At 39.4% G+C, this 15,067-nt stretch overlaps 1 protein-coding gene across 1 annotated transcript in view; it reads left to right on the top strand.

Moving 5' to 3' along the window:
- Positions 1 to 15,067, top strand: part of tmtc2b (transmembrane O-mannosyltransferase targeting cadherins 2b) — an 88,652-nt gene that overhangs the window by 34,000 nt on the left and 39,585 nt on the right. Inside the window, exon 2 of the mRNA XM_086163202.1 lies at positions 6,130 to 6,706. Coding sequence (XP_086019328.1) covers positions 6,130 to 6,706 — 577 coding nt within the window. The remainder of the gene's footprint in view (positions 1 to 6,129; positions 6,707 to 15,067) is intronic.

Genomic DNA, 15,067 nt, shown 5'->3' with positions numbered 1-15,067 from the left:
CACCTTGGTAAATTTCTTGGTATCATTGAATCAGAGCCCCAAGTAGTGGAAAGTACTGGCAGCTGTATCTTTGCAGTCTGTTGAAAACAAATGTGGCGACAAATACAAAGTAACAGTTCTGATTTATACAGATATTAACCGAAAACGTAGTGCCTGGGAAGTAGGAATATGTGTTCTTGGGGCCTGCGGGGTGACCCAACAACTCTTTTTCTGTCTTGCCAGCTCTACAAGTTTTGACAGATTTATTGGCTGCAATAATCAGAGAATATAGCACTCAGCTGTACCCGCTGCACCTGTAATTGTTCCTTATGCCTGGAGTCGTAGGGTAACTTGGCCTGAAAATTGGGCATTGATTCTGTAATGATTTTTTTTTTTTTAAAGAATCGTTTGATTCTTGGCAGTGATTGCTTTTCATTGTGATTCATGTTTTAGTAGTAGAAAGCCTCATGGAGTTAACATCCTGCAGTAATTACACCTCAAATTGAAGTTACCAAACATATTTTTTTCCTGTGAATGTATAGTTTGGTGAATTGTTTTTTTTAAAACATTGAAGTCACTCATAATTCTCTGCTGGAAATAAGTGGTTGATCAAGACTTGCGCACCTCAGGGAGCAGGAGATGCAGCGCTGGGCTGCTCACTGGTGTCTTTGGTGGCTTTTTGGTTAGCTGTAGTGATCGGTATGCATGCTGCAGCTTGCAGTATGTCCATCACAATCCCCAGAGCTGATCATGAATGCTGGGCAGCAGGTGCGTGTGTTCATTGACCTGAAACACACTGCAGTGTTAGATGCACTCTCCCCCCGCTTCAGACTTCGTGTCTCAGGTTCTTAATGTTTGCTTGTCCACTGTATCATGAAATGGAGTGGGTGTGTATGATTGTGCCGAGTGAGTACTGCAAATATTCTCCCCAAGGAAAACATCACGTAGTCTCCTGAGTCTCCTGAGCAATGGTGCGTGGGCTTAACTGCAAAATACTGACACTGTAGAGCTCATATCTCTGTCATTATCATTTTATCATGTATCACGCATAGATTCAAGCTAAGGAACATGTTTTTTTCAGTTTAAATCTAATTTAATAGTGACCTAAAAGACTTTGAATAACGCAAAGTTTTTTTTGTGTCAACAATCTTATTTATGGTCATGATCTTTTCTTCAGATCAGCTAAAAGGAAATGTTAATGAATGAATAATTATATATTTTCATTATTTCGGTCCATTATTCATATTGATATAATGAGATGTTTTTACAGAACCTTTTTTTTGTTTTCATTTTCATGAAATAATAGCAATGTACACTTCTTAAAGTTTCTTCTTTAACATCTAATTGCAAATGTCAGGGGAGACAGCCATTCTTATTCAAAAAATCAAATTGAAGGTCTCAACTGGCATTGTCCTGATGTCTGTGTGCTTCCCAATAACTAATTTCAGTATAAATCACCATATGTTCCTCTCCATCAGTAATTGCTCCACTGACCTGTTGTGGCCACTGAACCATCAACACCGTTGATGACGTTGTGACACTGAAGTTAATAGTGACATTTAGCTGGCATTATAAAATCCATCGACATCATATTTTGGGTTGACTTTATTGTGTTCTAAGGAAGTGTTCCTGGATGTTGACATAATTTTTCTCAAAATCTACATAATCTTAAGATATGATACTTTGTTTTTACAGTCATCGGATCTCAGTAATCCCCACATAGCAGGGAGAAATTAAAAATTTCTTCTTCTCTTGTCTGTGTGGATTTTCTCTAGGTTCTCTGGCTTCCTTTCAAAGTCAATACATAAATACACAGTAAATCAATAAATGACCCTAAATTATCCATAGATGTTGATGACATATTAAATGCTTGGATTTTTATGTGACCCTGTGATTGATGGCCGTCCAGCCGTGGGTGTACCCCGAATTCTGCCAGTTGGGGTCGGCTCCAACCATGTACCCACTTCCTCAGACCCACCAGGGGTGAGAAAATGGGGTACATGCACGTGCATTTAGAATAAAGATGTACTTTTGAAATATTTATTTAAGATACTACTGATGACAGCGGCCTGCTAACATGACCGTGAGAAACATTTGGAAAAACATTGGAAAAGTAGAATACCCCAGTGCCTCCGTGGGCAGATCCACAGTGTGCTTGTCAGATGTGGAAGCTGGATGATGACATATCTTTGGCAGACAGCCGATCGCTTTCCCCAAACTCCCACCACACAATCTTTCTCTGTCACAAATGGAAATTTATCTTCTATGCTATGTATTTTAAATTGCAGTGTTCTGCTCAATACTGAGAAGTCATTACTCCTTATTGCTTCAGTCCTTTCACTGCCAATCACACAAACCAATTTGAATATTTTAGTTAGTCCCATGTTGTTACCATTATTTCCATTGGTATAATTATTCAAAAGAACAGAGAAAGAGAGAGAATGCAGGGAGACATTTGGGATCAATGGGTTGTACAAGAAAAATGAAATAGTCCAAAAGAAGTGAAAACAAGACTAACAATGTAAATTATCCTTTCCACTAACATGTAAGGCCTCTTCAGGTCAAAATTTGTTTTTGTTGAATGTTCTTCCTCCACTGTGATGAATGATGCTCAGTAAGACCATAATACAGTCTGAACTTGCCCAAACTCGTTTTTCTACTAGTTACTCTAAAATGTGTGGGATCAAAGAATCTAAATAGCCATTTTTGCCTGTTATTGTGTCAAATGTATTTATTTTAAAAGTATTCATTTTTTCTAGAGGCAACTAAACTTTTTGATGCCAATTCTATCATGAGTGCTGGTTGACATACATACTTGTAGATTAACATATTTGCTCATAAAGTGAAGATAGGCAGAGTGGAATTGCTCCAAAAATGTCTGTGGGAACATATTACCAGCATTTGAGCCAATACAGAGACAGCAGGAGTTTTGTTGCCAAGACCAAAATGTTTCGTTTTTAAGGCTAAATTACGGTAGTCCTTTTTCTTGATCAAAGTAATTTCCTAATGGCTAGAAAGAAAGTAATATCCATTTCTACAGGACCTATTAGAGACACAAAAACAAAAACCCATTCACATTAAAAGGTTAACATTGAGGTTATTGGAGTCTGTGGCTGAGAAGACATTTGGTTGGACAATACAGATTTTATCCACCAAACATTAGTTATAGCTAATAAGACGATACACATGTGAAGCAGAAGGAGAACACAATGAAGAAAATACACCTTCTGGAATATATGACATTGTTAAACTGGGTCTTGAATTTCTTAATATGTCATTTAAGCAGTGCTTTGCAGATGACAGTATAACAATGGTGCAGGAAATATAGACTACATGGCAAAAATGGAAGAATTTGCTTTCATGATCACTAAAAAGGGTATCCTCCAAGTAAAGGTTGTTTTTTTCTATCAAGACCATGTGAGTATAACATCAAGTGGCATGATGTCTGACAAGTTAAAATGCACCAGCGAGATTCAATGACATTCCCTACAGAACATATTTGCCTCATCTTAGCAATTTCTTAACTCTAGCTTGGGCTGCAGTCATTCACATAGACCAACTGATGTAATTGGCAAAGGAGATGAAAGGGCCGGTAAGTCATGTATAGTTTATTTTTTGAATGCCCTCATATTTTCAGTCTTTCAGTATAATTGAATAAAGGTGTGTGCTCAGATGCTATATATATATACAGCACTATGGATTCTTGTGAAGGGTTTTGTCTGGTATTTTATGTTTTACTCTCATCATGCAGGTCAATTTCCCCACACAGATCCATTACCGATTCATTGACTAGTTGTAAAAGAAAATTCCCCAGGATGTGTTCTTGGTTTTCAATCTTGACTCTTGATATCCAATTTCATCTTCCTTGTGTGACCACTGCTCAGTCCCTGCATCCGAAGCCATTCAGTCAAAATTGAGTGTGTGAGTGTGTGTGTGTGTGTGTGTGTGTGTGTGCGTGTGGGGGGGAGCATGCTCCCTGCTGGAATGAGGTTCAAGTATAATAGAGGGATCCTCCCTGATCGTCCTTTAGAAGTAAGCTTACTCAGTTGACCGGCCTGGTCAGCTGGGTTCTTAACAGCATTGTCTGATGATAGGGATTTTCAACATTTGATTTATGACGGGAATATAATTTGGACTTTAATTTGAATATTGCAAAGTGGGCAAGGAGGTCATACCCCCCTCTCTCTTTTGGTGGCATCTATCTCAGCTTGTCGGCCATAGGTGTTGGCCTGCTCTTTGATCTATATGAAAAAGACCGTGTGAAATATAAAAAAGAAGCCTAAGCTTTAAACCCAACAGAGCCTTGACTGACTGGCACTGGATTTTGTCTGTGCTGCCCTGCCAGAGAAGTCTGGAGTGGTTTTGAGTCAATATATAATGTGTCTGACCTCACTGCCTCAGCACACAGTGCATGGAAAAAGAGCACACTTGTCTCCATAAAGTTTTGGGCTGTACTTGAACCATAATACTTCTTATGGGAGCATCTTGCATTGAAATGAAGATCCCACTTGACAAATGGGCCAATGAAAATAAACCGGGATATGTGAGTCATCATGTGAGGAGTTACCCACTCTTAAACTTGCCAGTAAGGGGTGGCAACCTCCATCATTTTGGATAGGGATGCAAGAAATCACCTGCATGTTGGTATCTTTGGTATTTCAGTTACAGTCCAGCTGATAATTTATAGTCTCCTAGGTAGAATTTGTTATTCCTTGGACCCAGCTGGTCATTTGTACTCCTGTCGCTCCGAGTCGGCCCATTTTCTAACTGATGAATGGTGCAATCCCATATCGTGCCAAACTGTCCTAGAGCGTTCTGTTTCTGTTTCTGAGATGTAGCATTCGATCAGCAGCCCTCTCTAAAGGAAAAGTGTTATACTTAAGGGCCCTAGAATGCCTGAGGAAGCAGTTCATTATTCCTGAGTCAACTTTTTCATTCATTAATTTCTTAAATGTATGGTTATTTGAATTGACAGTTAAATTGTATAGTTAAATTCCTGCAGTGTTTTGCTCAGGAGCGTCTCCAGCATCTGCTTCAGCCGACCCCCTTCGGACTTACAAATGTGGTAATTTTGACATGCCATGAGGATGCATTATACCCTGGATTTGAAGCATTTGGCTTGCTGTTACGCATGATCACCCATCTGTCACACTTAATTTATTCACCTATGGTCTGCTGCTGCTGCTGCCAGCCATCTATTCCCTGAGACTGCCTCTTCTGTTTTGTTTAGATTATCAAAAGATGACTGTCACACGCCTCAGTTTGTCAGAAAAGGATAAATGCGTGTTTTGATCCCTGTGACAATGTTTTTGCTTTTTTTGCCAGAATCTGTAATAATCACTATTATTGGATCAACATCTAGTATAGAAGATAAGAAAAATGGATAATCGGAAATATTATTAGCAAGTCAGCCCCCAGGGCATAGCCTTCCACAGGCAAACAATCGACAGGATGTGGCACCCAAATCTGAAATTGTGCAACATTACATTCAATAGAGAAGAAGTAAAGTCAAGATGTGGGCTAATTAGTAGTCACATCTGCCAAGCTAAAAGTACTTGTTTGGTTTTGACCTTTGTTTAGAACTACCCTCAAAAGTCGATGTGTGTTGCTGCCCTCAAACAATTCATCCCTGAAAACGTTCGAGGCTGCCTTGCGGACTGTCACCACATCACCTTCTCTCTGGGCTGCGCTCTGCCAACATGGCATTCCCCTGCTGTGTGGGTAAGGGTGTGGTCCTGTTGCTTAATCCCCCAGTGTGCTGCTGTAAGTGCTGCGGCAAAGCTGCCTGGAGCTTGACGCTCGCCCTCTGATTTCTCTGTTTGCCACATCACCACAGTCTCTGCTGTGAGTTTCAGTTCACAGTGGCCTCTATTTTCTGCTTAGTCCGCATTGGTAAAGAATATCTGTGCGTCCCCATCTGAAGATCCCCTGCTCGCAAAATAAAAACGAGCCATAAATCATATTTACAAGTGACGGTTAAATTGCATTTGTATGGCCAGCCACTGTGGTCCGCCGATTACGTAGAGTCAAATTAACTGAATTGACAGAAGCTCCACCATTCTGTCCTGCATAATTGATTATATCTCTCCGTCTATAATGTGTGTATATCATGCCTCTCCCTCTCTTTCTCCCTCTCTTCTCTTTCTCCAGCCGTGCGATCAAAACCAACCAGGACCTGCTTCCAGAAACACCCTGGACGAATATCTTCTATGATGATTTCTGGGGCACTTTGCTCACGCACAGCGGCAGCCATAAGTCTTACCGGCCTCTTTGCACCCTCTCCTTCCGCCTCAATCATGCTGCTGGCGGGCTGGAGCCTTGGGGGTACCACATGGTCAATGTTGGCTTCCACGGGGCGGTGACGGGGCTGTTCACCTTGCTGGCTCACCTGTTGCTCGGTGACGGTGCGTGGAGCTTGCTGGCCGGTTTGCTCTTCGCCTCGCATCCCATCCACACCGAGGCGGTAGCGGGCATTGTGGGTCGTGCCGACGAAGGAGCGGCGCTTTTCTTCTTGCTGTCCTTGTTGTGCTACATAAGACACTGTAAGCTACGAGGCCGGGCTGGGACATTGCGACTCGCGGCATGGTTCCTGGCCAGCCTGGCCTGCGCAGCGTGCAGTATGCTGTGGAAAGAGCTCGGAGTGACGGTCCTGGCTGTATCTGCTGTCTACGACACCTTTGTTTTCCACAGGCTGAAACTGCAACAGGCCATCATGCTCCTCTTCAAGGTAAACACTGTTCTTGCCTTAAGCCGTTGCCTAGTCACACAATTATGTACATGTAACTAACAGCTTTCACATTTGACAAATTTGTGTATGTTCGTACTGCATAATTTGGCCCGGTATAGGGTTGTATTTTATTTCATTACAGACAATATAATTGGAATAATATTTGCTAGCACGAGCGCAGTTGTGGTACTGAGGTCAGATTGTGGTATTATCCATCAAATAAGTTGTGGACGCAAATCTGATTCATGCACAGTAAATAAGTAAAATGGGTATTATCATTCTTTATTTAAACAATTCATTCATTACATTAATTGTTTTTCAATTTATTAAAAATGTATTTAATTTATGAATTCAATCACCCCTTACACGTAACCAAAATCCCCATGATTAAAAAAAATACATATATATGTTTTTTTTTTTTGCTCGTACCACCATTGCAAACAGCACTAAAAGGAGACTATTGACTTACTTGAAAAGTGACAACCATAATTTTTCACCATGTTTTACATAACCGAGGAATAAATCAACCCTTTTATTCCCCAACAACAAAAGTCTTATTTACTGTTTGGTGTCTATCCGTATGACGCCTACGGGTCCTCTCTCCTTCATAACTAATTCAACAAGACATGCTTACAAATGTGACTTAAGACATTGCAGAGCAGAGCTTACTGAGCCCTGGCATATCATGACACATATCACACAAAGATGGAGATAATTTAAGCACAATAAAGAGGAAGACAGAGCGATAGAAGGAGAATAGATCGTTTATGTGAAGCGTAAATTGAGAGCTATCCTTTCAGTGCTCAGCACAGGGTGGAAATGCAGAGTGAGATCCTCTCTTATGTCTTCTCTCCCCCACTGTCCTCCCACAATTTATGTCTTATCTGACTCCTGTGTCCTCTCTTGCATGGTTCGTCTATTGCCGCAGGACGGCAGGCCTTTCATTGGCTTATCAAGCCGGGCAAAACTCGTGAGGAAATACGGCCAGAAGAGCCAAAGGGCACAATGGTTCATAGCTGACAAGATACTTAAAGTTTGCACAGATGAAGTGGCTAAAGATAGCGCTTGTGAAACGAAGAGCGAGAGCACAAGAGAGAGAGAGAGGGAGCAGAGCCAGACAGCAGCATCTCACTGGCGTTTGATAAAGTGAGATACTCATTCTGCATCAGACTTAATTTTAGCCTACAGGCCTTGTTCTGTAACTCATGTTAGACATTGAAAAAATGATGAAATTGGAAGAAAACCGAAACCAGTGCATCCCAATATTTTGAACGTGATACTGAAATAATGCAAATAAGGCAAAGATATCAACTAAATAAGATTCAGTTCTTTTTGTTGTACAATTTCCACTGGTAACTCAAATGAAATGTTTTCAAAAATGTATGCTTTTCAGGGTGACATATGATGACAAGTCAAAGTGAAATTGAAATAACATGTAAATTGAGGTTCCAGCTCACGCACTGTGCTGAGGAGCTGAACAAAGAATCGCATGGGTTGAAAGATATTTATTTTCATTGTGGTAAGAGGAGACTAAAAAACAGTACATTTTCTGGAAGTGATGTTTGCCATATGTGGCATAGATTTCTTCATTGGTAGTTTTAGACTGACGGTTGTCAATGATGTAGAGTGCCATTTTGTCCTAACCTAGATAACGTAAGAGGAGCGTTATACAGTGAGCAGTCACTATTTTGTTATCAATGTTAACATAGGAAGTGTTTGTCATTTAAGACTCATCCACCAATCAAGCAATTGACATCTGTATGGTAATCAGATACAGATCGCATTGAATGTGTTGTAACCTAATGTCTGATTCCCATGCAGTTCTTTGCAGTTGTTTCCTTCTGTATCGACAGAGAAAAAAAACATGATACAAAACATTGATAATAGTTGTTGTTTTTTTTCGTCTGGGAAAGTTGTGGCCCCCAGCCGCTTATAAACTTGCAGTGTTGCAGAAAACCTGGACCCCCATTTGAGTTGGGGTTTTTTGTCTGAACCCACAAAATACAAAGTATGAATGTGAAGGCTGGATTATAAGGTTACTGACCTGCAACAAAAGTAAATATAGTCTGTCTTTTACCTCATTTGAGTCAGTAAAACCTGCTCCTCTGTCACACTAGATTTTTGTTGCGTGTCCTGAGAGCCCACAACAGACTGGCACTCCCCCCTTGAAAACATTGCTGTGGACTCGTCCGGTCATTTGACATTTCATGTTAGAAATAGAGAAATTGCTCCCATTATCTGATTGTGGCTCTCCGTAAATGATGTTTATTTCTATTGCAGCTCTTCAGTCATGTCATCACTTCTCCCGAGTGCACTTTGAAGGTTGCATAATGGACTGTGGGAACATCACTTTAATTTAATTTTGATCTCAACAGTTCATATTTAACTGAGGCTTTAGCTGCAGAAACTCTCCATACAAAATATATCAGAGATAATGCATTAATACCCTTTTAAATTAGTTGTTGTAAATATACTACCCTTCAAGGAAAATAAAAATACGGTCTTAATGCTAATGCAACAGGTGTAATACAGCTGCCATAGCATGGCAAGTAGGAAATCACAATTGCCTCTATAAATGGCAAACAGTCAACAAGATCAAACCTTGCAATTAACCATGTAGTTGTGAGAACATCTGGATTTTTATATTTTCTTGATTACTTTAGTATGGGAAAAGGGGTTGCTTGTATTTCAACAACTTTGCTGCAGTTCTTCTAACTTTAATTTCAATCAAAATCCAACGCAAATAGTATTTATATTTTTGTAATGCTGTAACACATGCTGATGGGACCAGTGAAGGCTTTTTTTTGGCAAGAAAACAGTCCAATATAAGAAAGCAATGCGTCATTATATAGTGTGTGTGTGTGTGTTTATGTTGGTGTTTGTGTGTATATATACCGTTTATTATTTTTACAGTCCTCTAATGTTGTCATTATTTGAAAATTGAGGCTCCCCTTTGTGAACTCACAGTCAACTCAGCCTGATCACAGCTACTATCACACCTTGTCTTAGCTGTTCACACTTTGGATATTAGTGGAAGAAGTGTGTGTGTTGAGAAAGTGACAGACAGAGGGAGTGAGACACACACACACACACACACACACACACACACACACACAGAGTGAGACTACAAACAGGTGATGGAACTCACCGCTTACCCGAACAGCAGTATCACTGGATCTACCGAGACCAGACCCCAGCAATGTCACAAACAAATGGAGGCGGGAGGGTAATAATTATTGATGCGAGATCCTTCCGTGCAAATCTTTGTGCAATCTGTATTTAAATGCCAGGATGTGTGTGAGGTTAAATGCAGTTCAACCCTTAAACTCAGACATACAAATCTATGCTCTGACAGCTGAGTCTGCATTGTTCTTCATGGTACATCATCAATGACCATGAATAAGAAATTGTCATTGACCTTTGTGACAAATATTTTGGGCATACTTTCTTCTTTGCTATGCTACATTAAGCAACAGTGTTTTAATCTAACATAATTAAGAAACAAAAAAAAACACTAAGCCACTTTGTTCTCTCTTTGTGTCAGTTAGTCTTTTAAACGTGAAATTTGGTTTGGTTGGCTGCACTTCACTTTTCCAGTTCAATTTTTCATCCCTGTGTTTAGACCTTGTGTCCATCATTTTAATCTTTTGGTTTTTCTTATATACTGCTAAAAGGTATTCTTTCACAATTGAAGACATCGGGGCCAAAAAACTGGGGTTCCTTCTCTTTTTTCAACAGCAGTTTTTTTAAGATCCTATTTGGGAAATACAATTGGGCTCAGGTATCAACATAAGCTCTTAAAGTCTCTTAGAGAGACAGAGCTGTGGGGTCCTTCATGCTGCAGTGATCGTATAAGAACAAGGATTTTTGAGACAACAAATGGCTTGGCTACTTTTTGTTGTGGCAAAAGTGATGAAATTACAAATAAAGCCACCCCCAAAAAAAAAAAATTTCAAAAGAAGTCATATTTATCCAATGTGAAACATCAGCACAAATGATCACACAAATTAAAGTTGAACTTTTGAGCCATAACTTGTGTTTAGCTTTCAACTGCTCCTGTCATCTTTACTTTACAGGCAATTATTATTATTACAGATGTTTTGTGTGGCATCATCAGCAACTGGCCTGTGCCATTGAAATAAGCTTACTGTGTGGTTTATTTGTATTACTTAATTTGTCTTCCCAAGACCTACTCCCTTTTAAACAGTAATCTGTGCAACCTGGTTTTTATAGAAGGTGATATTACTAGTTGCCCTTGCACTTGATTAAAACATTTACAGCTGTCCTAAGCTGCTCCTTAAAAAAGAAGTTTATACCACAAAGTGAATCATAGTTGGCATCATTGTTGTAACCAGAAATTGATGTTGAAAAGGATTTTTTGCAGTTATACCGTTTCTTGCACAAAACTAGATCATTTACTTTTTTTTCTTGATGGCCACTTTAAAACCAAAGTTTAGGAGCAATCTAAAAGTTTGAATATGATCTCACAATGTTGATTTCAGTACAAAATGCAGTCGATTAGTTCTGGGTGTCCTTTTCTAGGGAGCTGATCTTCAAAATAAGTGGTGGGGAGTTTTCGGGCAGGGAATCTGACCTCACCAGTCCCTATAGCAAATGTGAAAAGCAAGGCATTCGTAAGTGTAGATAGTCATCGTCACTGCACTGGTACTCTTTTTCTCAGTTGACGTGTGTGCCTGTGCTTTCACTCTCTATTTTTCCTCTGTATTCAACCAGAGGCAGAAATTGTTGGTAGTTTCTTTTCAACAGCTATAAAGTATGAGCCAGAATACCTGAGGGGATGACATTCTTGAGATGGCCATGATGAGAACAACCCTTTGAAAACATGATACAGATATGTGATGCTTTCACACTCCAAAAAGAGAATGGTAATGTTGATGTCACGTTATCCACTATGCCTCCTGAATACTAAATGCCCCGTATATACAATGCCAAACCTGATATGTTATTTTTAAGCCATTGTTTTCCAAGTCCAATCTTCTGTCACCACTGAAATATGATTTCCTAAAATCTCACTCTTACAAGCGTTACAGACACCTGATTCCAGGAATGTCACAAGCAGATGGGGGGAGATGTAGGGGTGGGGAGTGGATATAGAAGATCCATCTGCGCATGTCATTGTGTTTAAATGCTTGTGTGTTTGTGTGTGTGTGAGTTTGAGAGAGGAGTGTAAGCAACTTACCTATGGTGCTGCATAGACCATTCATCAACAGCCGCCTTGATTAATTTAAGCATTCACTGGAAAGAAATACAACAACAGTAGCCTTTGGCAATGGACTTGTTGAAAAGTTGATAGAGGGCAAGCGGTGACTCTTACGCCATATACTCCTAAAACGCCAAAACGGCATCACCGAGCAGATGGATGATTCAAAAGATTCAAAGGCCAGCCCAAAAATACCTGAGAGGGAGACCTAAATTTGGATGTCAAGCAGAATGGACTGAGCTGGAACAGCTGGAGGAAAACCTCAGGGCAGAAAGATTCTGGCAGACTTATAGAATTAACTTAATTTGCATGGATACATTCCTGCATTTCTTCTTTCTTTCTTCTATGCTGTGATCCGTATGTTTTACAAGTGCAATATACTTAATACCACACCTCTTGGGAAATTGTTTGTCGTAATAAGGTTGTAGATCTGCCTCTGTCAAAATTAGTCAATCTGACATATCTCTCTGGAAATGAGAAGCCATTTGAATGGTAATTGGGAGTTAATATTAGCATTGTGCTTATCCAGTTTCATACTTAATTGCCTTAAAAGATTTAATATTGTTACAAATAAACTTCATGTGAGGGGAAGCGGCAATGCTTCCTCAGTAAAAGCCTGGGATTTAACAATCTACACCGTTTATTTTTCCTTCCTGTCTCCATCAGAATAAGCGGGCAGCTGGAGCCTTGACCAGCTGTTATGGGGTGAAACAGGGTTTCGATCACCAATTGAATGTAGGGACACGTATACAGGCTTTACACTCTCACTCTCACTTGCTCCGTGGGAAGAAGCAGAGAGCACGTATTGAATTTCAGCAATTTCAGCAGGCACTTGAAGATGGAAGAACATGCAAACTTCACGTGGAAAAGCACATAGGTCATAGGATTCACACCTGGAAGCTTTCTATAAGGCATGCGTTCTAACTGCACCACCAATAGCCCTTCAACTATTTGTTTAAATGTAGGTTTGCATCATGACTTGTATTTCAACACCTCGATCCATGAAAAGGAATGATAGACTTGAGGAAATTGAAAAAACATGTTTAGGTTGTATTAGTTCATTTCAATTTGAAACAGCATATTGAAGCAGATTTTCTTCTCTTGCTTTATTGTGGTCTATAAAATGCTACCCTTTAGGGTAATGAAAAGAAAAACCCTCTCATGCAACTTTGAACGGATGGAACAGGTGTGTGAATGCTTGAGTGGCATAGCTGTGGGACAGCACTGGGAAGGAACTTTAGTTTCATCCCGCTCCTCCTTAGACAAAGACTTACCTGAAACGCACAGTGACAACAACACCCAACACGGGGACCCCCTTGTTTTCTTTGTCAAAATTAATGACGAAGCTTAATTAAAATGAGGATTGAAGTATTCCCCTTTGTCTTTTTGCTTGTGTCATGCTGAGAAGGAAATATGTGCTGCTATATATCTGGGAATCAGTAGTTGCTTCTTATGTAAGATCTTTGTTTCGAAGAAGTGTATCCCACAGTTTCATTCAACCATGTGTTCTTGTTGTCTCTGTGTTATCATTTTATGTTTTTATTGATTAAATTATTTTCCTGCTAACCTAAAAAAAAATTTCACACCGTACAATCAAGTTGCCAAGACATTTCAGCATGGTCTGTTTCTTAACATTTCTTCGATTTTCCTATTTAAGTTCTCAGAAAATAAACTGGTGCTGTGAAAATCTGACACTTTAAAATTCTCAAATCGTACCTGCACGACAAGACATTTTACACACTCAAAGGAAAAACTGAAATGAACAGATTAATAGAATAGTGTAGGTAAAAATGCAAGATGGACTGATTTAGTTTTATCTATTTATCCATAGTTTTTTGTATCAATACAGGGCCAACATTTTAGTATCAGATATGTGAAGGCATTAATGAGACACATTTAAAGAAAAAAGCAATGCAAAGTAATGGAGTTCCATTTGTTAAGTCTACCTGTAATTGGATAATGAAGGAAACAATAAGTAGTGATTTGGGACGTACATCTGATTCTGCTGTATTTTGTACAAATGTTAACCTAATGTTTCAAGTTTAGAGACAGTCACAGAAGTCTAGTTAGGAGTAAAAGACTGGGTGTCCTGTTCAATAACGACGACGCTCAGTTTAGATCTACTGCTTTCTTATCTTCTCAATGAATATTTCCCATCACTAAATAGAAACAAATTACAGCACACAAAAATGTATGCGCTCTCAGCAGACTTTATTAAAATTATATGATAATTAGATAATGAAGAAACTGAAAAATGTCAATATCCTGATGTGTTATGGTTGGCAGTGTGGTTCATGGTCATTCACTTGAAGAAGGGAAAAGACCAAATTTTGTATTTTTGTATATTCTTTCACATCATTTGTCATTTAAATTAAAGGGGTACTATGATGTATTCTCAAAAATGGTTGTTGATTTCATCTCCTGTCATAGAGGTACTTTCTTGTTCATTGTTCAAACAAAACCCACAATTGATTTAATGTTAGTGCTATGGATTTCTTTTTTCTTTTTTTTGTGTGGTTTGATTCACCTCTTCCTGCATTTTCTACAAACTTGCTACCATCCACCCAGCTTATGCGGCTCCCATTATACTGCTTTGAGGAAGCTGCTGCTCTGGCTCTCAGTACAGACCCTGCGATTGCAGATGTGCAAACTGTAAATTAAATACAGCTAAAACAAAAGAAGAAAGCACTATTTAAATGAATACCTTGTGTAGGCAGGGGAGTTTGTGTGTATTTTATAATGGGTGTGTTATTCTCTAAATCAGGGCATGAGTTTATGATCAGGAATGTGGCTCTTTCATGAGAATAATACAAAGAGGACATTGTGACTCTTGAAGAGTAGATCCTCGGTCCCATTTTGGACACAGTCCCAACCAACTCTAAAAATCAGTTCTAGCCCATGCTCTCACATGTCTTCGCTATCTAACCCATTCCTCTGACAGAACAGTCCTTTAGGTCTTAAAAAAAGTGCAAACACGCAAACCATGGCCAATTTACAGTATCTTGACTCAAAAAGTCCTTTTGCACATGCCCAATTTATAAACTGCATTCACTCATTAATTAATTCACTAAGAATTGGAAATCACTAAAAGACAGCTAATGGTAATGACCTGTTTTACTGCACAGGTCAACAGCTAGGTT

The sequence above is a fragment of the Fistularia commersonii genome, chromosome 17 (genome assembly GCF_037954325.1).
Source record: "Fistularia commersonii isolate RoL2024-O1a breed Wild chromosome 17, RoL_Fcom_v1.0, whole genome shotgun sequence".
NCBI classification, from domain to species: domain Eukaryota; kingdom Metazoa; phylum Chordata; class Actinopteri; order Syngnathiformes; family Fistulariidae; genus Fistularia; species Fistularia commersonii.
The sequence above is the reverse complement of the archived record's forward strand: the minus strand, read 5'-3'. Positions and strand labels throughout refer to the sequence as shown.